The sequence below is a fragment of the Molossus molossus genome, unplaced genomic scaffold (assembly GCF_014108415.1).
Source record: "Molossus molossus isolate mMolMol1 unplaced genomic scaffold, mMolMol1.p scaffold_m16_p_19, whole genome shotgun sequence".
Taxonomy (NCBI): domain Eukaryota; kingdom Metazoa; phylum Chordata; class Mammalia; order Chiroptera; family Molossidae; genus Molossus; species Molossus molossus.
The window spans coordinates 24,321,552-24,347,145 of record NW_023425354.1 but is presented as its reverse complement, the minus strand read 5'-3'; the positions used below and the strand labels follow the sequence as shown (position 1 = coordinate 24,347,145).

General features: G+C 43.5%; 1 protein-coding gene across 2 annotated transcripts in view; it reads right to left on the bottom strand.

Annotated features, from left to right (window-relative positions):
* The window catches only part of CA10 (carbonic anhydrase 10), a 460,283-nt gene that overhangs the window by 281,174 nt on the left and 153,515 nt on the right, over positions 1-25,594 (bottom strand). For both annotated transcript variants that reach the window (XM_036268332.1, XM_036268331.1), the window contains one exon: positions 4,545-4,687. In XM_036268332.1, the coding sequence (XP_036124225.1) occupies positions 4,545-4,687 (143 nt within the window). The remainder of the gene's footprint in view (positions 1-4,544; positions 4,688-25,594) is intronic.

Sequence of the window (25,594 nt, the reverse complement as noted above, 5' to 3'; positions counted from 1 at the left end):
TAAACAAAAATGGGATCATTGAGTGGATCATTTTATTTTTATTTTTTAAAATTGTATTTTTCTTTCAATTTTTTTTCTTTATTGATTAGAGAGAGAAGAAGTGAGAGGAAGAGAGAGATAGAAACATTGATGAGAGAGAACATAAATTGGCCGCCTCCTGCATGCCCCCCACTAGGGATCGGGCCCACAGCCTGGGCATCTGCCCTGAAAGGGAATCGAACCAGTGACCTCTTGGTGCACGGGTCAACGCTAAACCACTGAGCTACACCGGCCAGACTAAAATTGTACTTTTTTTTTATCCGCTCCCGAGGACATATTTGCACTTATCTTCAGATAGAGTGGGGGGAAGAGAGAGAGAGAAACATCGACGTGAGAGAGACACATCAACTGGCTGCCACTCACATGACCCCAACCAGGGCTGGAGACAAACTGTAACCAAGATACGTGCCCTTAACGGGAACCGAACCAGGTCTCTCTGGTCCTCGGGCTGATGCTCTAACAGCTGAGCCAAACCAGCCAGGGCTAAAATTGTGTTTTTTAATTACAGTTTCCACTCAATTTCATTTTTGTGTACAGCATAGTGGTTAGACAAACATATCCTTTACAAAGTGTTCTCCCTGATATTTCCAGTACCCCTGGCACCATGGTTATTACAATATTACTGGCAATATTCCCTGTTCTGAACTTGACATCCTGGTGACTAGTCGTACCTACCGATGTGTGCTTCTTACTCCCTTCATCTTTTATACCCAGCCCCCCAACCCTCTTCCCTTCTGGCAACCACAGTCTATTCTTTGCATCTGAGTCTGCTTCTATTTAGTTTGTTCGTTTATTTTGTTCTTTAGATTCCACATATAACTGAAATCATATGGTGTATGTCTTTTTCTGTCTGACTTATTTCACTTAACATAATGCCCTCTAGGTCTATCCAGGTTGTCACAAATATTAAGTGGCTCAATTTAGATGCTACCTTTTACATTTAATATACACCATCAACAACTCCCATGTCATTAACTACTGAGATGTCCATTTTATTGAAAGAGACAAAAGATGAGGCAGGATGCCAAAACTAATTTTCGGTTAAAATGTTAGAATTGGCAAGTGATTTTAGACTCAGTGTTAATATGTTCTTTCTTCTTTTAGATCTTTTAGATCAACAGAGGGGTTGTCTATGGACCACATCTCCTCCATGAAAGCTAAACTCACCTCTTAACCCACAGCCGCCAGCACCCACCTGTATCCGGAATGCTTTAGGCACTATCTGGAGGAATTACGGTACCCCAACATCATCAAGCAAGGCATTCATAATTTTCTGTGGGATAATATTCTCATCCTTTATTTTATTTTCAAATCACCAAGAAGCTTACTTATGTGACCAGCCCCTGAAAATCAATACACAAACACATCATGGTCTGAGGGAAAAGACGAGGAAAGTCAAAACATATGTGTATCTGTACAAGTTCAATGGCTCACAAGAGTCTCTATCTTTCAATCAGGCTTAAACTGAACTTAAAACACCAGGAGTGTCAGAATCCAATTCCACGTGGAGAGAAACCTAAAGGAAGTGAGACCACGTAGGAGGAATTATCTCCACCTGCCCCTTTGATTACTGAGTTAATTTAGTAGCTTTATCTAGAATAAATTAATTAGACTCAAGATTTAACACACACACACACACACACACACGTATATATATATATTTAGACTACAGGAAGTTACGTGCAATAGTGTCAAGGGTGAGAGACTGGTTCCGAGGTAGGATTCTCACATCCACCTGCAACCCAACCTTGAGGGTGTGTTTTTCTGCCAAGTACAATTATTTTGCACTTTATCCGTAACAGTCCTATGTATCAGATAGGAACTGGATAAAAAAATACACGTTCCTTTAAGAAAAAAACAAACACTGCTCAAAACGACCATTCCGATAAGCAACTTAAAAGGTAAAAGACATCTCACTGCTGAAGCAAAATAAGTCTCTTCTCTTTTACCCAGGACACATGTTTTGATGCTCATCTGACTATTATTATCCTTTGTACCCCTGTGTTCAGGTTGATTTCCAGCCCCTGCTCATGCTAAGAAAAGCCCTGGTCCATCACCTGAGCCTACGCCAGGTCACACAGGTTAAAACAAACTCCGTGGCACCAGGCAGGGACTGCGGCGGGGCTCTCTCATGGGTTTGTAAATAGGCATCATTTAAACACGGGCAGGAAAAATGCTCATGCATAACAAGGCGCCGTAAAACACATGACGACTGGGATGCATTCAACAGGCTGATCCCCGCCTGATCTCAGACTTCAAAATGTGGCACCTCGCCGGGCCCATGGAGCCCCCCAGTCTCGCAGGGAGGTTGTTGAGCCTTCTGAGTTAGACACACATTTCTTCAAGGCAAAACTAAGTTCAGAGCAGTGATCTGAAGCCTCCCTTCCGAAATACGTCTCCAACTCATTAAAAACCACTTTTGAAACTGCTCCCCGGCGTGCGGCCGCTGCTGTCCATCAGGCTGGGCACTGCCTTGCCAGGTATTTCTCCTGCTAACCTGTGGTTTCCGTCCACCTCTCAGCAGCAGAGGGGCCCATCAGACAGCTCCCAGCTCTTCACAGCTGACAGCACGCGCCGGGCCCGATCCAAATACTTACATCGTCGAAAGTAAACGTTTCCCAAATTCCAAACTCAGTGCATTTCAAAACTGCCTTGGATCAAGTGCACTTGACAGAACCGGGATTTTTTTTAAAAATCACTTGTCAACAATGGAAAACAAAGCACAGAGTGATTTTTACCACCGGGCTCTCTCTCAGTCCCTTCTTTCCCAGTACATTTTAGGGAGAGGATGTCTTGAAATTAGTTGTCTACCCGCCCCCCCCAACATGAACATTTTCCTCTAAGCTGGTTTACTGGAAAGTGAAAATTATGTATCCATTAATTGTGTTCGTCTGCCCGCTTCCCCATCCACTCTCAACAGACCTTTACCTCGAAGCACTTGAAATGCTTGCCATAACTCTTAGGGAAAAGACCCAGTTCCTTCACACAGACTCAGATGCAGCCTGTGCTTCCTCCTCCATCCTCACGGCCCCACCGCCTCCTCTCTGGTCTCCGTGCTGCAGCCTTGCCGGCCATCGTTCACACAGTTTCTGGAAGTCAGTTACCGACCCTCATTCTGCTGTGGGCTTTTCCCTCTGCCTGGCTTACAACTATTCCCTCCGTCCCCCTCTCTAAGAAAGAGAGAAGAACTGAGGGTTTAGTTAAAGTGGCAACGGGGTCAGTGATGTATCCACCCTCGTGACTTGACTTGAAGGACTCCCCTTTCAGAGAGAGGAGCATGTGGGACCCTCCGTCTGCTCCCTTCGGGGTTCCCTTCCATAGAACTGGAAATGGAACCATCACTAGGCTAGGTTAGTGTTCTGTGGGCTCAGAGCAATACACCACATCAGCTACAGAAATGCTTCCCAAGTTATATTTGACACAGCACACAAATACTGCACAGCTAAACAGTCTCAGTCACATGCGAGGTCTGCTATAACCTGCCTTGTGACCTGAGCCAAGGTTACGAACAACACTTTGATTAGTCATTAGATTTTGGGGGGGAGGGGAGACAGTGATGTGATAGAGGAAAACATTTTCTAATATATCAGAAGGGAAAGAAATGACTTACAAACTCATGGGAAGAAAGGTGAACAGACTGCACAGAGGGAGACTGAGCCCCAGCCCCGCAGAACCAGCCGCCAGCGGTTAACAAACACCCCCGTAATGGCAACCCCAATTCCTTGCTCACAAAGGATCTTCCATTCCCCTGAAGTTCCCAACAGCTAAATCACCTTCAAACACACTTCTCCGTGTGTGATAGCTTTTCCACCTTCAACAGTCGACTCAACAGGAAAAGGTCACCACCCAGAAATGAACCAGCAAGAGAAAGACGAGACCCCAGCGAGGAGAAGACCCCCGGCACACCGGCTGCCCTTCTCCAGGTCATGGGGCAGGAGGGGGAGGAGAGGGATGTGGGGTGCGACCCACACGGCATAGCTCAGCATTTCTGTGCAGGAGCTCGGATTCTTAGCCAGCGAAGACGCTTCGAGGAGGATGAGTTATTGATTTTCTTATAAATCATCCAGGCTGATTTTTGTTTGTTTTTCCTTCTAGGATGATAAACGTCTGATTTTACTGTCGTTAAAAGTTTTATTTTCACTTTGCTCCAGTTAAAAGGAGCCCTAGTGAAGAGGTCTCTGGGAAAAAAAAAGGTTTTTTCCAGCATGACATACAGAGGAGGCGACTCCGTATTCTGACCTTTATGGGGTACCGAAGGTTACAACCTCAGACGGCCTCCAGGGGGTGCAAAGTAATTAGGAACACGGGGGTTTGAGAAGCTAGGGAGAAAAGGCACTATTTACACATAATTACACGTGTGGGCAGTAGGCCTGAGGTCTGGGGTATTTTTCCTGGGTGAGAAGATGGCTCACCGCAGAGACGGAGGCTTGGAGGATTGGCTCTCAGAATCAGCACGGCCCAGCCAACCTCCTCGACTTCACAAGGGAAGCCACACGGCCGCTTACCTTCCTGCCCCCGGTGTTGATGCGCAGGGGCGTCAGAAAGGGGTCGAAGATCATGTGGCTGGTCTCTATGTTGACTGGCGACTGCCGTTTGCCCACAGAGCAGAGATTCCAAGCCGAGTTCACCAATCCCCAGAAAGAAGGAACTAGAAACAAAAAGAAACAGTGGAGTCAGGCTGGGTGGAAGGTCGGGGAGACGACGGAGAAAGAGCCGTGGTACGAACGTGGCAAAATCAGGAGCGTCGTCCATGAGGGATCTGTGGGTGTTGCTACGGCGTTTTCCTGGTCTGGGTCTTAGTCAAGTTCTCCAAGTCCTACCTTCACGAGCGCTAAGATCAGACTTTCTTATTTCAGACCTACTCATCCTATGGCCTCTTGACTGAGTCCAGTTAGCATTAATGCCTCAGTGGGAAGGTGCTAGAGCCCGGCCACGTCACACTTGCAACATGTCTGAGGTACACCAAATATTTAGCAACTCCTGGGTTGACCCCTTGCTTTCCCACTTGGCAGGAATAACGTGAGAATCGACCCTGTCCAATATAGCAGAAAGGGGCGTTCGATATAAACAAGGTGATATTCTGGGGGCTGTCAAGGTCCAACTGAGAGAATGAATTATTTTTACGACCCTCCATCAATGCTAGACAGGAGCTTGGCAACTTGACTCTGTTTAGTCCAGCATTGTGTCATTCACCTAATGGACCGGCAGCCGAAGAATCTGTTCATTGGATAGGCAGGAAAAAACAACACCATGACATGAAGTGCGGAGTGTAAATATCCAAAGGGAAACTGTCTACTCATCTTCAGTGTCACGTTAAAACATCTCTTAAAATAAACTTCAAAGGCAATTTCCAGTCCTGCTTTATTTTGTTTAAGAAAGTTAGCAGAGCAGCGGTAAGCCAACCTTCTAATTTTATGTCAGTGAGGGTCAGAGAGTGTATCTTCAGCATTTTCCAGCCCCTCCCAGGATCTCCGCTGAGGCTGTGTTCTCCCTGTGCCTCTGCGATGCTGTAACTATCATTCCCTCATCCACCCACAGCATCCGTGAACTCACATGATGGGTCCAGCCCTGGCTCGTGCTGAATTGTGAGGAACGCAGGTACACCTGAGAACGACGGCCACACTGGGGGCAGGGGGCGGGTTAAGCAGAATGTCTTACGAGACCCCAGATGAAGGACACCAAACCCTGCAGCAGTGGAAACGGAGCCAGGGAGCGATTCCTCCAGAAGATGAGCCTCACAGTCAAAGCATAGCCCTCTCCAAGGCGCCTGTCCCTCTCGGGAACTCAGACTGAATAAGGCCTTTAATTTACAACATTCCCTTTCCTGCCCATCACAGATGGAGAAAACAAAAGCAAGAGAGGAGGCTGGCAAACACCTGCTCAAGACACTACAGAAGAGACCCATACTTAACGAAAAGAACTGGGATAGACGATATGTCTAATCCTAGCTATATCCACAATTCTCTGAACCTTTTAGTTGTTACAGGAAACTGTTGGGCAGAGAGGGAGAAAAATCAAAAACGAATTCGGATTCTTAAGAGAATGCTTTTATGCCAAGTGATCGGCTTCATTGTGAAATATGGCAAACGCCTAATTTGGTTTTAACCCATTCCAATAAGCCTCTGGTGGCTTCATTCCCCTTAGTTTAAAGAGTAGGAAGTGGATTTCCACTCTTCACTGATTTTCAGAATGGGAGCAGGTCCAGAGTTCCAGAGGGAGAACGCGAACACGGAGAGGCAGGAAGAGCAGAAAGACAAACACATGCCTGTGTTTCCATCGTCCCCGAAGCTCTGTTATCACTGCAACTCCATGAACATCTTCAGAGGGTACCCCACCCTGGGCGAATGATGATAATTGAGAAAGCTTCTGCATTCAAAATTTATTTTTAAAAAGATATAAACTTGTCTTCTCTAAGCAGCTCTATTCAAATCACTGACCTAATCCCACATGTATTCCTCAATCATTTCAGGTTTATTATGAAAACAAAGCGTCCATGAGGGCACGCGCCTGCCCATTTGTCAGGGCTGCACATAAAGACGGCCACCGTGAGGATGCCAGGGATAATACAGTCACGGCCCTGCCACACAGTAGATGTGCCACTTTAGAAAAGGCATGGTCTCTGAGGCCTTGGTTGGTCTCTGTAGCCGGCTGAAAAGGAGCCCCCCTTCAATGCTGTGCACACCCTAACTCCGGAACCTGTGAATGTGAGCTTAGTAGGAAAAGGTACTTTGCAGAAATGAATCGTTGGGGCTCTCAGATGAGCAGATTCTCCTGGATTATTGGGGTGGGTCCAAGAGCCTCATAAGGGTCTCTTTTATTTTTTTTTTATTTTTTTATCCTCACCCATTTCTGCATTTTATCTTCAGATAGAGAGGGAGGAAGAGAGAGAGAGAAACATCATGTGAGAGAGACGCATGCAGTGGCTGCCACCCACACGACTCCAACCCGGCCAAGGACAAACTGCAACAGAGGTACATGCCCTTAGCAGGAACCAGACAGGGACTCTCTTGTTCGTGGGCCATCGCTCTAACCGCTGAGCCAAACCGGCCAGGGCACAAGGGTCTTTTTTTTTTAAAAAAAAAGAGAGGGGAAGGAAGTTGGAGACAGACAAGACTTAAGGTTGATGAGAGAGGTCAAGCAGGACAGAAGACACCGGGTTTGAAGGTGAGGAAGGCGACACGAGCCAAGGAATGCAGGTGGCCCCCAGAAGCGGCCATGGGCAAAGCAACAGGTCCTTCCGCTACGGCTACCAGGGGAACGCTGGCCCCCGCCTGATTCTTACAGAAATGAGTCACCTCCGGAACTGTGAGATAATTTATGCCACCACGCTGGGATTATTTGATACAGCTGGAATAGGAAACTCATACAACCCCCTTTACAAACTCTGCAAGACAACAGTCTCTGGCATCAGGCCGTCTAGGACGTGGGGGGCCGTCCCTGGAAGGCAGCTGCAGGGCGCACGAAGGCACAGCTGGGGCACACTGCATTTCATCCACTGCCATGAAAATCATTACCGGGAATAATCCCCCCTCTGCACGGATTGCGAGACTGCGGTCACACGGCAACGTGGGTAGGCAGATACTGCGGTGCCTCACTGATAAACGTCACACCCCGAAAGTACCCCCACGAAAACACAAACCGCAGAAACTTGATGCGAACATCTGCCTTGGCTGTTACTGGGCACAGCGCTCCTCCTGACAAACAGCTTTGGGCTTTCTCCGCCCCTTCCCCTGTCTCCCGCCCAACACCTGCGCTGCCCATTCAGGAGGAAATGCCACACGCACCCCTGCTCAGCTGGGTCCCTCACTCTGCCACTCCCCGAGGGCTGATTTAAATTTATTTTCCACTGGATTGCTGATTTTAAATCAGCCATACATTAACAATCTCAGAAGTAGGTGCCACCTTAGAGATCATCCGATCTAAATGGATACATGAAATTGAGGCCATAAAGGCAGAGGATCCAGTCCTCAATCTAAGGCCACACAGCCAGGCTGAGACAGGGAAGGACAGGGGAAGGACCCGGGTCTGAAGATGCTAGTGCTCCCACACCTGCTGCTCTAACCCCCTCCTCCCGCAGGCTCCGCACGGGGCACACGGTGGCCGCGGAGTTTCACTGACGCCGTGGTTATTGTCAGACCCGTGCTACCGTTTTTCCTTCGGAAAAATCAAGAGTAAGTAATGTGAGCACCTATGTTCCAGTTAAAATAAAATTCAAGTACAAAGATTCATGTCAAATTGCTTTCGCGTCAACTATCCCAAATAAAGTTGGGATTTTTAAAAAAGCCATAGAACTTTGGCTGAACAGACACAGAGGCTTTAATTTAGGCAAGAGAGGCTGCGTTTGGGTCTCCTCTACAGCAGGGGTCCCTGAGATCTGATGGGGATGACTGGCAGGCAGAGATGCTCGGGGGCCACCTGGATGGGGCAGGGTTCCAGTCCCCAGGAGAGAATCAATGCTCTTAGAATTGCTATTAAGTGTTGGGACAATAATCGAAGTGTCAAAGGTCATTCAGGGACCTCGAGTGCCAAATGCAGCAGAAATAGGTCTGCAGAGGTGGTGTGATCTAGGTCCCAGGGAAATGCCTCAGGAGGAAGGCTGTGGGAGGGGAGGGCGTGCAGGGCCCATGGCACGGGAGGGAGCCAGCAGGCTTCATCTGCAGAGCAAGGCTACACTTAGGAACCGAGGCGCCAAGATCTAGAATAAGAAACACTCCCTCGCCCTGGCTGGGTAGCGCAATTGATTAGAGCATCATCCCAATACACTAAGGTTGTGGGTTCAATCCCCAGTCAAGGCACAAACAACAATCAACCAATGAATGCATAAATATGTAAAACAATTGATCAATGTTTCTCTCTCTCTCTAAAAACAATTAAAAACAAAATTTCATGTGCCATTACGGAATGCTTCTATTGCCAAATTTAGACAATTATTGGTTGCATTATTTTTCTCTTAGTTTCCATGACTGTCCCAGTAAATCAAAATTTTAAACTTTGTCATTTTTTAAAACAACATATATTGTGGCATACTAATGCTGTGTCTCTTTCTATCTTGACTGATAATGACTTATTGTTGAGAAAAATGTCAATGTAAAGTAAAATTGAGTGAGAACCACTCTAACTAATTAATGGACAGCTGGTCTGAAAATGTTTGAAAGGATCATCCCTGGCATCCTTTTCCCCACAATCTTCTAATTTACATATAAATCAGAACACACAACAGACCTGGATATTTTTGCAAATTAAATTCCACTGAGCCTAACCAATGGAACTTAACGGCTGAATCACAGCTATGTGTCCTCATGCCAAAACATTTCCCTACGACAATGTTGTCAATCTACCCTAAACTATAAATCCCACATGGTCTCTTGGTTCTGGGTCCAGTGAACTGTGAAAGAGGCTCAGCGACGGTGATTTCAGGTGCTTACAACACGAGCCTCGAAAAACCCAAAGCAAAACCGATCAGCTGCTTACTCAAAACCAAACAAAGAAGCTCAGTTTATTAACACATCATGGTAACCCCCAGACAAAGACAAAAAGGTTCTTACCGAAATAAGAAATAGGTCAGGAGAGCAAGGAACCAGATGAATCAAGTCTGATACTGAGAATTACAATTTGCTCCGAGGACATTTTTTCCTAGAGAAGCTTTCAGGCATCCTCTTTATTCATTTGTTCTGAATTGTCATTTGTTAGCTCAGCAGAATTTTTGGAGACCGTGCTGTTCTGGACAGGGAGTTCAGCACTTGAATTAATGCATGCAGCTTATGCGAGTTTGCTAAATTCTATGGGAACAAGTTAAACTCAATTAAAAATTGTTTACGGACAGCCTATGATATGCCAGGCTGGACAATGACAATTCACTCAGCAAATATTTACTGAGGGCCTACTATGGGCCAGGCACTGCCATCAGTTCTGGGTAGTCAGCAATGAATGAAACACATACGGTTCCTGCTCTCATGGATCTTGCCGTCTAGTGGGGAATATGGGAGATACTGTTTATGTTCAAGTTGACATATGTATATCTATGCAGTTAGGACTTTTGGTAAGCATGCTTGTAGAGACAATGAAGATGGCAATGAATTACAGAATAAAGCATAGATGGGGCCATAACCCAGGCAGAATAGTCAAGGATAATGTCTTTGGAAGTGACATCTGGTATACCCTGCGTAGTGGCAGGGCAAGAGATGTCCAAGGCAGAACTGAGGAGCAGTGCCTGGCAGAGAAGAGCCTTATATGTTCTAAGGAACTAAGAAGAAGACAGTAAACTTGAACTTGATGAACCAGATTAGAAGAAAAGTGAGATGAGATGAGGTTGGCCAGGTAAACCAAGGATAGATGTTCAGGGCTCTGCAGACTACAGTAAGCCGTTTTCATTTAATGTATTATAAAGGACTGAGAGTTTTAGGTAAGGAAATACCACGGTCTGGTTTATGAATTAAAAGTGTGTATCTACTTTGGCTGGAATACAGCCAAGAGTGAGTGTGATGATCCTTGCAGTGGTTTGAGTGGGAAAAGGACTGGTTCCCAAGCACCAGTTGGATTTTTACATGAATTTAATCCTATTGCTTTGGGTTTAAATTCGATCTCAAAGGCAGAACTAACTGAATGTTTTAAAAACTATTCTTTCTCTTCAACATCTGTGCCAAGATAGTAGGATTTTCCTAGGATCCAACTAGTGGTTTTTAGGTCATCATTTGAAGCAAGGAATATTTTCCTAAAGAGACAGCTAAGGCAATCCATCCTTGCTTTTGAGCAATAAACCAAGTCACCGACTTTTGGCCAAAGGAAAGTAAATGAAGGCTGGGAAAATGAATACGGGCATAAAACATATCTTCAGTGAATTCAATCCTACAAATAAAGCCTCCACTTCAACATAGCAATCTCTCCTTTAGGGTTATAAAGCATATGAATACATTTTAAATAAGAGCTCATATCCTTCCTTCCCTTGCTCTTTTCTTCATCAGTGCTGATTTACTGTCTCTTTCCTTTTCCTCAACTGTAATAAATCCCCACTTGGAGCCATTATTAATGAGCATGTTTAAAATACCCAGTCCTGCAGGCATTTGGCCCCTTGGTGATTTCAGATTTATTTCATAGGGGGAAGTGGCTCGAAATAACTCCTTTGATGCTGGAGTCTTCTTCCATTGCTAACTAGGGTGCCCCATCACTTGGGACATTTGAGGGGTTACAGATATCCTATTTAACACATTGTCATTAATTTGTACATTTATCTTAAAGAATTAAAAGAATATCTCAAATAAGCCATATAAAAATGGCCCTACTCTTAAGAACACCCCGTAGCCTGGCCGGTGTGGCTTGGTGGACTGAGCATTGTCTCATGGACTGAGAAGTCCAGGTTGGATTCCTGGTCAGGGCACATGCCCGGGTTGCAGGCTCGATCCCCAGAAGGGGGCATGCAGGAGGTAGCCAATCAATGCTTCTCTCTTACATCAATGTTTCTATCTCTCTCCCTTTTTCTCTCTCTAAAAAATAAAAACAAAAAACATATATTAAAAAAACAAAACAGAACGTCCCATATATTGGGAAGATGGGCAAGCTAACAAATAATTATAAAAAAACAAGATTAGTGTTATAGTTAAGGTGTGTGCATCTGAAAGCTTAAATTCCAAGAGGGGAGTAAACTTGCCTGATCCTTTCTCAACTGCTAGGGTAAGTCTTCCCAGTAGGGGAGACATTTGAGTTCAGCCTGACAGCATGACTACAGGCTGCAAACTGTAGATGTCTCATGACCAGTTAAAAGACTCAAATTCTCCCTCCCATGGAAAGACATGCAGTTCCTGGTAACAGAGACCACTCATTACTGGGATTTGAAAACTATTATGCAGGGAGAATTTAAGCCACGGGATCTTCTGACATGTCCAACGTGGAGAGTGACTATTGTATAGGAGAAAGATCACGATCTACCATATTCTCACCTTGAGCAGGTGGCTAAACTTCGATAGCCTTATTTTGTCCATCTGTGAAGTGGGAATGATCATTACTTCACAGAGTTGTTGGGAAGATGAAGTGAAAACATGTTTATAAAAGCTGTCGCTCGACGTCATTTCTGTAACAAGTATTCAATGCATGTTGCAGAGGGAGTCGAGCGAGGGGCTGCTGGGAAAAGAGGTGGCCAACAGCATTGTGATTCCACCACGGTAGCCTTCCAGAGCTGAAAAGGGTGAAGGGTTCAGGCAGGAGGGGGAGGAGTGCACTTTCAGATGCCCACACAACCTGGATTCAGAGAAGGGAACAGTCTAGGTTATAGGACTGACCACTTAATTTTATACTTTTTAAAAAAATATTTTTTCTTTATTGATTTTAGAGTAAGAGGAAGGGAGAGGGAGAGAGAGACAGAAACATCGATGAGCGAGAACATCGACTGGCCACCTCCTACATGCCCCCCACTGGGGATCGGGTCCATGACCTGGGCATGTGCCCTGACTGGGAATTGAACTGGCTTACAACCTCTTGGTGCATGGGTCGATGTTCAACCACTGAGCCACACGGGGTGGACTAATTTCATACTTTTAATGAGCCATGTACAATTATTTCTTGGAACCATAACTCTCAATGTCTGAATGAATGGAGGGAGTGAGCCCAAGATTTAAACAAACAAACAAAAAACAACTGATAAAATCAGGATTCAAGATTCAGACTGTCTGGCCCAGATCCTTGACCTTAACTCCTGTAGAATTCTTCCTTTCTATCCTGGTTCGCTGGCTTCAGCCTAACACGTTTTCTCTTGAGCTTCGGTCTCATTTGTAAAATCAAGATCATAAGAAGATACTTCCCTGGACACTTGTGTCCATCTAAGTGACAGTAAAAATTAAAAGGACAAAAATAGCAACAACCATCACAGCTGGTTCCATTTACTGACTGAGACATGGATTATGCCACTGGAGGTAGACTGGAAAGTATTCATAACTGTAGTCCTCAAAGATGGGTATTATTTGTCCCATGGCACAGAGGTGGAACTGAAGCTCAGAACGCTGAGTAACTTAACCAAGGACATTTAAACTGTACATAGCTGAGCTGCGGACTTGAACCGGGGTCTGACTCCCGTCCTCATCCTGCTCATCCTCCCCTCACATCCAGCACAGAACTGAGCTCAACCAAGCTGCCAGTGCTATCTTCTCCTCCATATTTTCCTTTCTCAGAATTCAGTTGCCAGTGAATCACAGTGACTCGTTTTTGTGAACACAGGAAGCCATAAAACACAGTCTGGTTTATGTAGGAATTACCCCCTGGGTGTGTGATTTAGGTGTAAGACTTAGCCTAACAATGGTGTGAAGCATTTTCCGATTGTGTCCGGGTGGACGATTTTCTTGCCCCGTGTAATTACTGGTGTTTCAGATGAAATCTGAAATTAGTTTATTGAAGCTGGTAATTGAAACCACAAAGAGAAGAATGTCTCAATGCATGTCAATAAACCAGCCCATTAATTACTCCCACCTACTCAACTCTGGGGGGGAAAAAATGACCAGGCTGAGTCCTCTGCATAACCACAGAACCTGCCTGAAGTTTATACAAAAGCTGCATCCTTTTGGTTTCAAAAGCACCTATCAGTAGCGCCAGAACCAGCTGGGGCATGAGGATCAAACACTAGGTGAAAAGCTCACAGCCACTGAAAGCAGGTGATCTGCTTCTGCCTCCGGAAATTTTGAAGAAGTAACCACACAGTACCAGGCGACGATTTCCTACAAATTCAAACATCTGGCGAAACGTTTTAAAATCCTGCAAAACACCTGGCTATCTTGAAAGACACTGTCCTTTATCTGACTATGTAAATACTCCCTCTCTCCCTCTAAATCTCACTACCTCTGTGTGCACAAAATCATCCCCTTCTACAAATGTCAAAAGTAGGCAAATGATGAGAACTCTGCTCCCCAGATGTGTGTGGAGATCAGCTGGGCAGGAGCCTCACAGCCCAGCCCAGTGGGGGGCATCTCAGTCTTTTGCAACTGCTCACTGTGTTTGCATGTGTATAATCCTACAGAAACCTCCAGCTGTTCAGTCTGGCTTGAGTTTGATATGTACTTAGGGCATTTTCTTTATCATTTGCAAAACTAACAGGACTCAGTTATCTTCATGGTACAGTAAGAGAAATAATCTTCATGTGATCACTGAGTCTTGAGGCCCAAACACATAGAAATAGAGAACAAAAACCGTGCACAGGATTTCTTGGTCTTTTCCCGATATTGTGCTGGGATGGATTGTCATCAATAAGTCTGCGGTGTATTTTCTGCGGAGATGCTAGATTTCGCTTCTATAATATAGTGACTTCACCAAGACATTTAACTTTGAGTTTTCCATCAACACACTTCCTATTTGCATGTGAGAAAACATACAGGCATCTCACTAACTACAGATCTCTATCATTCCCAAGCCCTTACCAACAATCAAATCTGGGTAAGTTCTTTGCTTAGAAATGCTCCTGTCCAATCTAGTTACCATGAGCCTCGTCCAGGTTCCCACTTCCACACACCTTCATTTCTGCAACAATTCCTTAGCTAAGTTCCTGGCTGCAGGGTCAGTTCTACATTACAAATGACAGGAGAGCTTGGCAGACAAAGATGAGTCAGGATTGGAAGCTGGGTTAGATCCGTGGTCCCAACAAAATTTATTGCACAGCAAACATCAGAATTGGGTTACCCTAGACTGGTGTTTCCTTGGAGCCCTGGAGATCTGGTTTGCTGCCACCATCATATCCCCAGGTCCCATTCTGATGTGTGGCACAGGATAGGCACTTAACTATTTATCCAATAGTTACATGGGCACATGGATGCATGGATGAGAGACAGTAGGACCATGCTGTCTGCTTTGCATACCATTTTCTCCCCAGCACTTGCCATGTCACAGTCTTTCAAAACCAATTTGTGGGATGAATGAATCATCATTCTGTTTCATTTCCCTACTCCTCAACAACCAGTGTACTCATTCTTACTCTGTGCCTCCTTTCCCCCTAGATTCACCAAGGTATGACTGACAGACAAAAACTGTAATTATATTTAGGCTGTACAACATGATTTTTTAAATGAATTTATTTTTGTTACAGATGTTTCTCCTTTTCCCCCCATTGACACCCTCCTCCCGACCTTGCCTCCCCGCGCCCCAGCATTGTCGTCTGTGTCCACTGGTTATGCACACACACATATAAGTTCTTTGGTTTATCTCTTCACTCCTCCTGTCCCCCTCTTCTGAGATTTGTCAGTCTATACCCTACTTCTATGTATCTGGGTCCATTTTGTTCATCAGCTTACTTTTTTCATTATATTCCACAAATAAATGAGATCATGTGATATTTGTCTTTCTCTGATTGGCTTATTTCGCTTAGCATAATACTCTCCAGGTCCCTCCATGTCATCTCAAAGGATAAGAGATCTTTCTTTCTTACAGCTGCACAGTATTCCATTGTGTACATGTACCACAGCTTTTTTATCCACTCATCTACTGATGGACACTTGGGCTGTTTCCAGATCTTAGCGATTGTAAATAGTGCTGCTATGAACATAGGGGTACGTATATTATTTCTGATTGGTGTTTCAGACTTCTTTGGATATATTCCTAGAAGTGGAATCACTGGGTCAAATGGCAGTTCAATTTTTAACTTTCTGAGGAAACACCATATTGTTTTCCATAGTGGCTGCACCAGTCTGCATTCCCACCAGCAGTGTACTAGAGTCCCCTTTCCTCCACATGCTTGCCAGCACTTGTTGTTTGATAATTTATTGATGGCAGCCATTCTAATAGGTGTGAGGTGATACCTCACAGTCATTTTAATTTGCATCTCTCTGATGGTTAGTGACACTGAGCATTTTTGTGTGTCTCTTGGCCATTTGTATGTCCTGTTTGGAGAGGTATCTACTTAGGTCCTCTGCCCATTTTTGGCTGTATTCTTTGTCTTCCTTTTGTTGAGTTGTATGAGTATATATTTTGGAGATTAACCTTTATCTGTTGTATCATTGGAAATTATGCTATCCCATATAGCGGGTTCCCTTTCCATTTTGGTGGTTGTTTCTTTTGATGTGCAGAAGCTGTTTAGTTTAATGTAGTCCCATTTATGAATTTTCTCCTTTGTTTCTGTTGCTCTAGGTGTTGTATCAGTGAAAATCCTGCTGCATGTGATGTCTGAAATTTTGTTGCCCACATTTTCTTCTAGGATTTTTATGGATTCATGAGTCACATTTAGGTCTTTTATCCATTTTGAGTTTATTCTTGTGTAAGGTGTAAGTTGGTGGACTAGCTTCACTTTTTTGCATGTAGCTATTCAAGTCTCCCAACACCATTTATTAAAGAGGCTGTCTTTACTCCACTGTATGCTCTTGCCACTTTTGTCAAATATTAATTGAGCATAATGTCTTGGGTCCATTTCTGGACTCTCCGTTCTGTTCCATTGATCTATATGCCTGTTCTTGCGCCAGTACCAGGCTGTTTTGATTACAATGGCTTTGTAGTATAAACTGATATCTGGTATTGTGATCCCTCCTACTTTGTTCTTCTGTTTCAAGATTGCTGTGGCTATTTGGGGTCTTTTTTGGTTACATATAAACTTCTGAAGTATTTGTTTTAGTTCTGTGAAATATGTCTTTGGTATTTAAATGGGGATTGCATTGAATCTATAGATTGCTTTGGGTAGTACGGACATTTTAATGATGTTAATTCTTCCAATCCATGAACAAGGTATATGCTTCCACTATTTTATATCTTCCTCTATTTCTTTTTTCAGTGTCCTGTGGTTTTCTGAGAACAGGTCCTTTACGTCTTTGGTTAAGTTTATTCCTAAGTGTCTTAGTTATTTTGCAGCAATGGTAAATGGGATTATTTTTAATTTCTCTTTCTGTGAGTTCATTATTGATGTATAAGAATTTCTTGATGTTAATTTTCTATCCTGCTCCTTTGCCAAATTCATTTATTGGCTTAGCAGATTTTTGATGGAGTCTTTAGGGTTTTCAATGTATAATATCATGCCATCAACAAATAATGACAGTTTCACTTTCTCCTTTCCAATTTGGATCCCTTTTATTTTTTCTTCATGTCTAATTGGTGTGGCTAAGACTTCCAGAACTATGTTAAATAAGAGGGGCAAAAGTGGGTATCCCTGTCTTGTTCCTGTTCTTAAGGGAAATAAATGCTTTTAGTTTTTGCCCATTGAGTATGATGTTGACTGTAGGTTTTTCATAAATGGCCTTTATTATGTCAAGATATGATCCCTCTATCCCCACATTGCTGAGCGTTTTTATCAGAAATGGGTGCTGGTTCTTGTCAAATGTTTTTTCAGCATCTATTGATAAGATCATATGGTTTTTATTTTTCATTTTGTTTATGTGGTGTATCACACTTATTGATTTGCGAATATTTTACAAGCCTTGCATCCCTTGGATAAATCCCACTTGGTCAAGGTGAATAATTTTTTTAATGTATTGCTGGATCCAATTTGCTAATATTTTGTTAAGGATTTTGGCATCTATGTTCATCAGGAATATTGCCCATAGTTTTCTTTCTTTATAGTGTCTTTATCTGGTTTTGGAATTAGAATTACACAGACCTCATAAAATGAGTTTGAGGAGAATGGGTGTTGTTCTTCTTTGAATGTTCTGTGAAACTCCCCTGTGAGGCCATCTGGGCCTGGGCTTTTGCTTGCTGGAAGTTTCTTGATTACATCTTCAATTTCCTTAGTTGTTTTAGTCTGTTCAAGTTTTTTATCTCTTCCTGGTTCAGTTTTGGGAGATTGGGTGTTTCTAGAAATTTGTCCATTTCACCTAGATTATCTAATTTGTTGGCGTATAATTGTTCATAGTATTTTTAAATGATCCTTTGAATTTCTGTGGTGTCAGCTGTTACTTCTCTTTCATTTCTGATTTTGTTTATTTGGGTCCTCTCTTTTTATTTCTTGGTGAGTCTGGCTAAGGGTCCATCAATCTTGTTTATCTCTTCAAAGCACCAGGTCTTTGTTTCATTGATCTTTTGAATTGTATTTTTAGGTTCTATGTCATTTATTTCTGCTCGGACCTTTACAATTTCTTTCCTTCTACTTGCTCTGGGTTTTTCTTTTTGTTTACTTTTTAGTTCTTTAAGTTGTAGGGTTGGAAAGTCAATTAGAAATTTTTTTTATTTCTTGAGGTAGGCCTGTAGAGCTATGAACTTCCCTCTCAAGACTGCTTTCGCTGTGTCCCACAGATTTTGTGATGTTGTGTGTTCATTTTCATTGGTTTCCAAGAAGTTTTAAATTTCTTCCTTGATCTCCTTAGTAACCCATTCATTGTTTAATAACATGCTACTTAGCCTCCATGTGTTTGAATGTTTTTGCTGTAACTGATTTCTAGTTTCATGCCATTGTGATCTGAGAAGATACCTGACATGATTTCAATCTTCTTGAACTTACAGAGACTTAGTTTGTGTCCTAACATGTGATCTATCTTTGAGAATGTCCCATGTGCACTTGAGAAGAATGTGAATTCTGCAGTTTTGCGGTGTAATTCTCTGTAGATATCTATTAAATTCATTTGATCTAGTGCATTATTTAGAGTCTCTGTTTCCTTGTTAATATTTTGTCTAGAGGATCTATCCAGTGATGTCAGTGGGGTGGTGAAATCCCCTGCTATGATTGTATTGTTGTTGATTTCTCCTTTGAAGTCCTCCAGAACTTTTTAAATGTATTTTGGTACTCCTATGGTGGGTGCATATATGTTTACCAAGGTTATATCTTCCTGTTGGATAGATCCTTTCAATATTATGTAGTGGACTTCTTTGTCTCTAGTTATGACCTTCATTTTGAAGTTTATTTTATTGGACATAGTATTGCTACACCAGCTTTTTTCCTTTTTGTTTGCTCAAAAAATTTTTTTCCATCCCTTCACTTTCAACCTACAACATACTTTTTTAAATTATACATTGTGGTGATTTAATATACATTACCATAACCATTATTTATCATTAATAAGCACATCTACACAATTAACTTTTTGTTTTGTAGTGAGAACACTTAAGATCTACTTTGTTAGCACATTTCAAGCATTAAAGACAGTATTGTTAACTATAATCACCATGCTGTACATTAGATCCCCAGAACTTATTCATCTTATAACTGAAAGTGTGTACCCTTTGACTGATGACATGCCCCTATTTCCCCATGGAAACCACCATTCTACTCTCTCTGGATCTACAAGTCTAAACTTTTTAGATTCCACATTTGTTTTCTTGTTTTCTCTTGACCATCCCCTAGTCAAATCCTACACATCGTATGATTCCTAACTTAAATTCCAATCCCTCCATTAAGGTATCCTCTACTATTTCTAGAAAAGCATGGCTGGTGTGGCTCAGTGGTTGAGTATCAACCCATGCACCAAAACGTTGCTGGTTCGATTCCCAATCAGGGCACATGCCCAGGTTGTGGGCTCGATCCCCAGAATGGGGTGTGCAAGAGGCAGCTGATCGATGTTTCTCTCTCATCAATGTTTTTATCAATAAAAATATATATTAAAAAAAAAAAGAAAGAAGAGCTGGTTAGATGCAAAACCATTTCTTCCCTTTTAAAAAAAATAATTTTTTTATTGATTTTAGAGAGAGGGAGAGAGATATAAACATCAATAAGAGAGAATATCAATTGGCCGCCTCCTGCATGCCCCCAATGGGGATTGGGCCCACACCCTGGGCATGTGCCCCGACTGAGACTCGAACTGGTGACCTCTTGGTGCATGAGTCGATGTTCAATCACTGAGCCACACCAGCCAGGCAATGCCAGACCATTTCATACTTAGTTGTGCATGGGTACCCTGTGTAGTGCTTTACAAATGCATGCCTGTCATTTCCTAGGTAGAAGTGAGCACCCCAAGATCAGGAACTCAAACAGCACAGCACCTGATCACAGGGCCTAGGCCTATAAAAGATGATTCATGGATTGACCAAGATTAAATCTCTCTCAGGGACTTTTAAAAAAAAAGCATTTGTGTTTAAAAAGAGACCAGCAATGAAATGGATTTAGTGATATTTCGACACTCTTTACAACCCAGTGGCCACACAACTGCCCAGCCCTATGAAGCGCCTCACAGTTCCACTACCATGCTTTCCATGATTTCACTGCCTGCAACGCCCTTCCCCACTGCCCATGCAGAGAGCACATCCTCATGTTTTAAGATGCAGGTCAAGGGACGCTTCTGAGAAGTTTTCCTCATCAGCTACTCCCTCTACTCTCTACTCTCTACTCTTCCTGATGGGGTCACCTGCCCCACTCCTGTGCAACTTGGATACTCCTCTATTCTTCTACTCACATCTTGTCATTATTTTGTACTTTCTTGTCTCTCCAACTACAGTGGGCATTTCCTGAAAACAGACTCTATCTCTAAATCATCATTATTAAGTACAGTGCTCAGTATATGGTAAATTTATAGGTAATGTTTCTATAATAAAAAGTAGGCAAGACCTAATGTACATTAGTGGAGGACAAAACAAAGGGTGAGAGTGGGGAGTATTATCATTTTATTGAACATCTATTTTGTAACAGGCCTAGTATTAGGCATTTACTCAGGATGTTTATTTAATGCCTAATGACTCTCCTCAAAAACAGTAGAAGATAAGGCCTGATCCCAGAGAGACAGTATTATTAATCCAGGTTGTAACGTGTGAACGCCAACCACAATAAAGATTTGATGCCATTCTTACCAAGGCAAAAATCCAAACAGGGTTACAAATGAAATAAAGAAAAAAGAATGGTTCAAGATCAAAATCAAAGGAAGCAAAGAGGAGATTTGCAGTGGGCAGTAGAAAAGGGAAAAAAGGAATTTCGTGAGTCAAGCAGTAAGGAGATAGAGAAGCATTTTATTTCTTTTTACCTTCATGAACATGGTATGCTCCGAGCTTTCAAAAGCATAGCCCTGATCCATCCTTGTGCTAATTATGAAAAGCAGACTGAAGGTTGCAATAAATGACCAGATTGGAAAAAGAAGTAAAATGGTACCACCACAGGGGACCCTGAAGATGGTCCGTATGGCTTTAGAACATAAAAGAATGCTACCCATGCTGGTACTTATGATTCCCTTTTTAAAAGACCTTTCTCATGACCCTACAGCACTGTATGAAATAATAATAATACATGAATGCAAAAGTGCTTTGTAAACTGTTAACACAGTTTTAATTATTCATATTTACATTGTAATATACGAACACATGACCAGTACATCCTTGGTCAGCTAGGTCTCTGCATTTCAGTAACATGTTCCTCTCCTGGCAGAACAACTCAAATGCATGTACCAAATACAAGAAATGGATCCTTGTTGTGATGCTTGCTCACACAGATCGCATGGACGTTTGCCTTTTCCTTCATCGCTGTTTCCTAAGGGAAAAAACGATTCACAAATCATACTCCAACCTGCAGCCTCCCCAGGGTATCTGTGGCAATGCAGCAAACGAAGTTCGTGCTGATCTAAGGGAAGCTTTCTTTTAAAGACCGATCCAGCTTAGAATACTCTGAAATCAACGGCTTGGGACATTAAAGTTTCACATCTTCTGTTTGAAAGAGAGAGAATCTGAAGTATCCTCATTATAGTTGGCAGCTCCCTGGTCTTAGCTGAGAAGAACTCAAAGTGCCCCGAGGAAACACCAGTTCATGGTGACAAGAGATTAAAAGAGCATTTGAGTTTTAAATATCCAGATGCCTAGGAGAGTCAGCAGAGACTCCTTGGAAACTTAATCAGCACTGAACACATCCTTACAAGTTTCCTCTGTACGTGGCTTGAGCCTCAGCTCCCAGTTCATCATAAGGCTGCCCCCTTCCTGACTTTCTGCCGTGAACTGTGCCTCAGTGAAGCCCTCAGTTTGCAACACAAAGCATGATGTAGCTGCACAGAATTTCATCAACAATTAGGCATTTCAACAACAACAAAAACCCTTGTGCAGACGTCTGGGTCTCCAAACATGAGACTGCATATACCCTCTTCTTTCAGAAGGAAGTGACTCTTTCAATTTCTCTTGGATCTTCTGGAAAGCAGAAAGCAAAACCCAAGTCTGGAAGCAATCAGGGGTGATGGATCACCTGTCGTCACAAACATTCATGAATGGAGCCTTAGTGTAGTGATGACACATTAATTTCGGGCACAGCAATAAGCTATCAGCATAGAAGACACTCCGTTGATTCTGTTTCAGTGAGGAAATGAGGAGCAGATTAATGTTTGAAATGAAAGGGAAACAGAAAAAGATGGTTAAAGAATCAACAGTCTTTCTAGAATGGAGAGTTGGCCTAATGCTATGATTAAATAATTAACTTTTATTAAGTGCTAACTCCATTCTAGGCCCTGTTCTACGGTTACATATGCATTAATTCACTTAATCCTCACTACATCGTATCAAGTGGACACAACTATTGTCCCTATTTAACAGGTGAAGCAGCTGAAGCAGAGAGAGGTTGGCTCCAGAACCTCTATCCCTTAAACACCAGCTGATATCACTCACCTTGATTCTTGATCTTTAAGGCTACATTACAATCAAATGAGGTGCTTCTCCAAAGAGCTGATTAGGAACCAAATATTCTTATTAAATAAATCTATTGTGGGATCCAGGGATTTGCATTATTAACAAGCAGCCCAGGTGCTTCCAAGACAGGTTGCTCATAAACCACAACAATGGAAAACATCAGCTGATAAAATTAACATATATTGGCAGAAAGCAGGTATCGGAGATTCGCAAGGTCAGCAATGTGATCGGAACAATGCCAGACCCAAGAAGGAAAACATACACACTGAAGGGTCAATAAGAAAGAATAAACCAGAGAAACAAACGGCCACATGTTGCTTCCGGCCCTGCCACCTGAGCGAGGCAAGGAAAGGTGTTATTTCGTCGAGGTGGTAATTTTGTTCTAATTCCTTGTCCATCTAGAAACCTTTGGATACACATCCCCGAGCATTTTAATCTCCAGAAAGAAAAAAAAAAAGTTGTTTTAGATGGTGGGTCGAAACAGTTCTGCTGTGGCTGGGGTAGATTTCCCCATGTCCCCGTCATAAAGTAACCCGTCATGAGGGCTGATGCACTGCCCTGTGCTACCAGAATGAGCACCGACCAGCCTCAGAGGCCTGATCATCGGTGGATATAGCTAGCACATCCTGTTTCTGGGTTTGCAAATCTGCACATGAGACACTGGGCCACGAGGTTCTGACCAGCATGTGGCCTCGGACAGGCACTGCCTGCAGCCAGACCACACCGTCCAATGGCTTGTCTCTGTAGTAGCCACCACCACCCCCAGCCCCCTCACCAGAAGAGAGTCCATGCTCACCATTACTTTAGAATCTGTAAACTGCATTTGAAAACCAAAAATGATCTGTGCGTAAAGATGTTCACCAGGACATAATTTATGATAATGAAGCACTGAAACCATCTCAGTGAGCAACAGTAGAACGACTGAGTAAATCCTGCACATCCACAGAAAGCATGTTTGTACATGCTGGGCTCTGTTTAGGCTGGTGACACAGGCTTGTGCAAGAATTCACACCTGAGAGAAGAGAAAAGGGAGGACATTCATTTTATCTTTCCCCATAGACCGGGAAAGGGCTCAGTACCAGGTGGCTCTGTACAGTCCTTACAAATTTCCACTATACAGAAAATTTTTATGTAGAATTTTGTTTCCAATATACCCAACAAGTGCACTGGAGGGGAAAAAAACGAATCAAAATGTGGATAACAGGTGTCTCTGTCTAGCGGAATCGCAGATGAGTATTCACTGTATTTACAGGTGTGTTTGCATGTTCCAAGCTTTCTTCAGTGAGCAGGTAGTACTCTCACAATGAAAACAAAAAACAAAGATGCTCACTGGGGCCAAACTGTAACCCTTCAAAAACTAGGTTCTGTGAGTCTGAGATTGCTTTTCTCATCACGTCTGCTTTCAGTGTGGGAATAAGAGAGGAAACCTGTCGGCTTCCCAGCACCCGCTTTCCCAGTTTCTGGGTGGACGGAGATGATGTGAGCACACCAATCAAATGTGGGTACGGCCCCTTGTAAGAACGCAGAGAAACTGGGGTCACACCCCGCAACTGCCAAGCAGGACACATGAGAAACCTCAATATACTGAACAGGAATTGTTCCCTTTCATCCCTGCCCTTGGACATGAGAAGTTAATGGGGATGTTGTTAACTGGCTGGTTTTCATCCTAATTGGCTAAGGAATCCATTCCGATCTCAAGAAAAAAACAGAGGAAGACACAAATAACTGGAGGACGCAGCTGCTGATTGAGGTTTCAGAGTCTGCATTTTAAGTGTCAGGAGGTGGGAGGTCCTGAGGTTCGGAGCGCTAGCTCCCGGGAGAGTGGGGGCTCCCCCAGGCGAATGTCCCTGCTGGGGCACACCAGGCCCTGCTGTCTCTTCGAAGAACAGAAACGGAGGGCACATGTTTAAGTTTGTTATTTAAGACTGAATTCAGCTTCAGCAAATGCAGGCTCTTTCTGGGCTGGAAACAGAAGATTCAGCAGGGCTCGGGCTCTTGTACCATGTGGGTTCTAGGGCCTTCTGGAAGGTACAGGTTAAACCCATCCAAGCTGAGTTGGCTCATTCTTTCCCCACACCAATTAGTTCTGCCATTTAATACAGGGATTAGCAAGTTCACCCCTGGGACTGTCACCGAAGGATCAGAATTAAACCACTTAGTGGAGCTAGGCTTCTGCAAAATTTTGAGGTCAGTTAATGAGGTTTCCATATCTTTTCACTTGCCTTTTAAGCCTCCTTCCCACCCTGTTCCCTTCCAGGTAGTCCGTACTCCCTTTCTGTCCACCTCTCCTGCTCCTGACCACGGGTATTACACGTATCACAATCACACAGTCTGCAGACAACTCCGTACCTGTGATCAGACACAGGAGGGGGTGGCGGCATGCTTGAAACCTGCGCTAGATCACAAGTCTGAACTGTATCCAAACTATCCTAAAAGAAGACAGAAAAGGTAAACACCAAAACAAAAAGCCAACAACAACAAAAAAACAAATGGGAGGGAATAAGGAAAGAGCATATGCTGAGAGGAGCTAATTAATGCGCCACCAACACTGACCTCAAGACCAGCGGACAAAGGTCCCAGGTCCCTGGCCATCCCCACTTTACAGCAGATGAAAGCACTCTCAGGAAGGCAGGGGGAAGAACCCTGGATATACGGAACAATGAAGAATAAAGTCTCTTCCACGTGTCTCCCTTTCCATTCCTTTTATACATCTTTTTAACCTTCTGTCTAATCTAAGATAACCATCCGCTAGGAGGTCTTACAACTTCCAGTGTTCTGCTTCCCTTCCTCTGCATTGGATCTAACTAGTTCTACCTGCGGATCAGACACGCTAGCATCTTTGGGGATCAAGAACTTTCGGTGGCTTCTCTCTGCTGCGAATACATCAGGGCCGCCTTTCGTGTGGATTTCAAGCCCTCCGCCCTCTGGCAGCTGCCTGTCTTCGGGGCTCGCCTCCCCTGCGCCGCCTCAGGCGCTCTGGTCCCCGCAGAGCAGGACCTCTGCGTTCCCTGTGTGTCCTGGCGCCCTCCTCTCTTCATCATGCGTGCCCTCTGCCTGACATGACTACTCATTAAAATCCTGCTCACGCTCC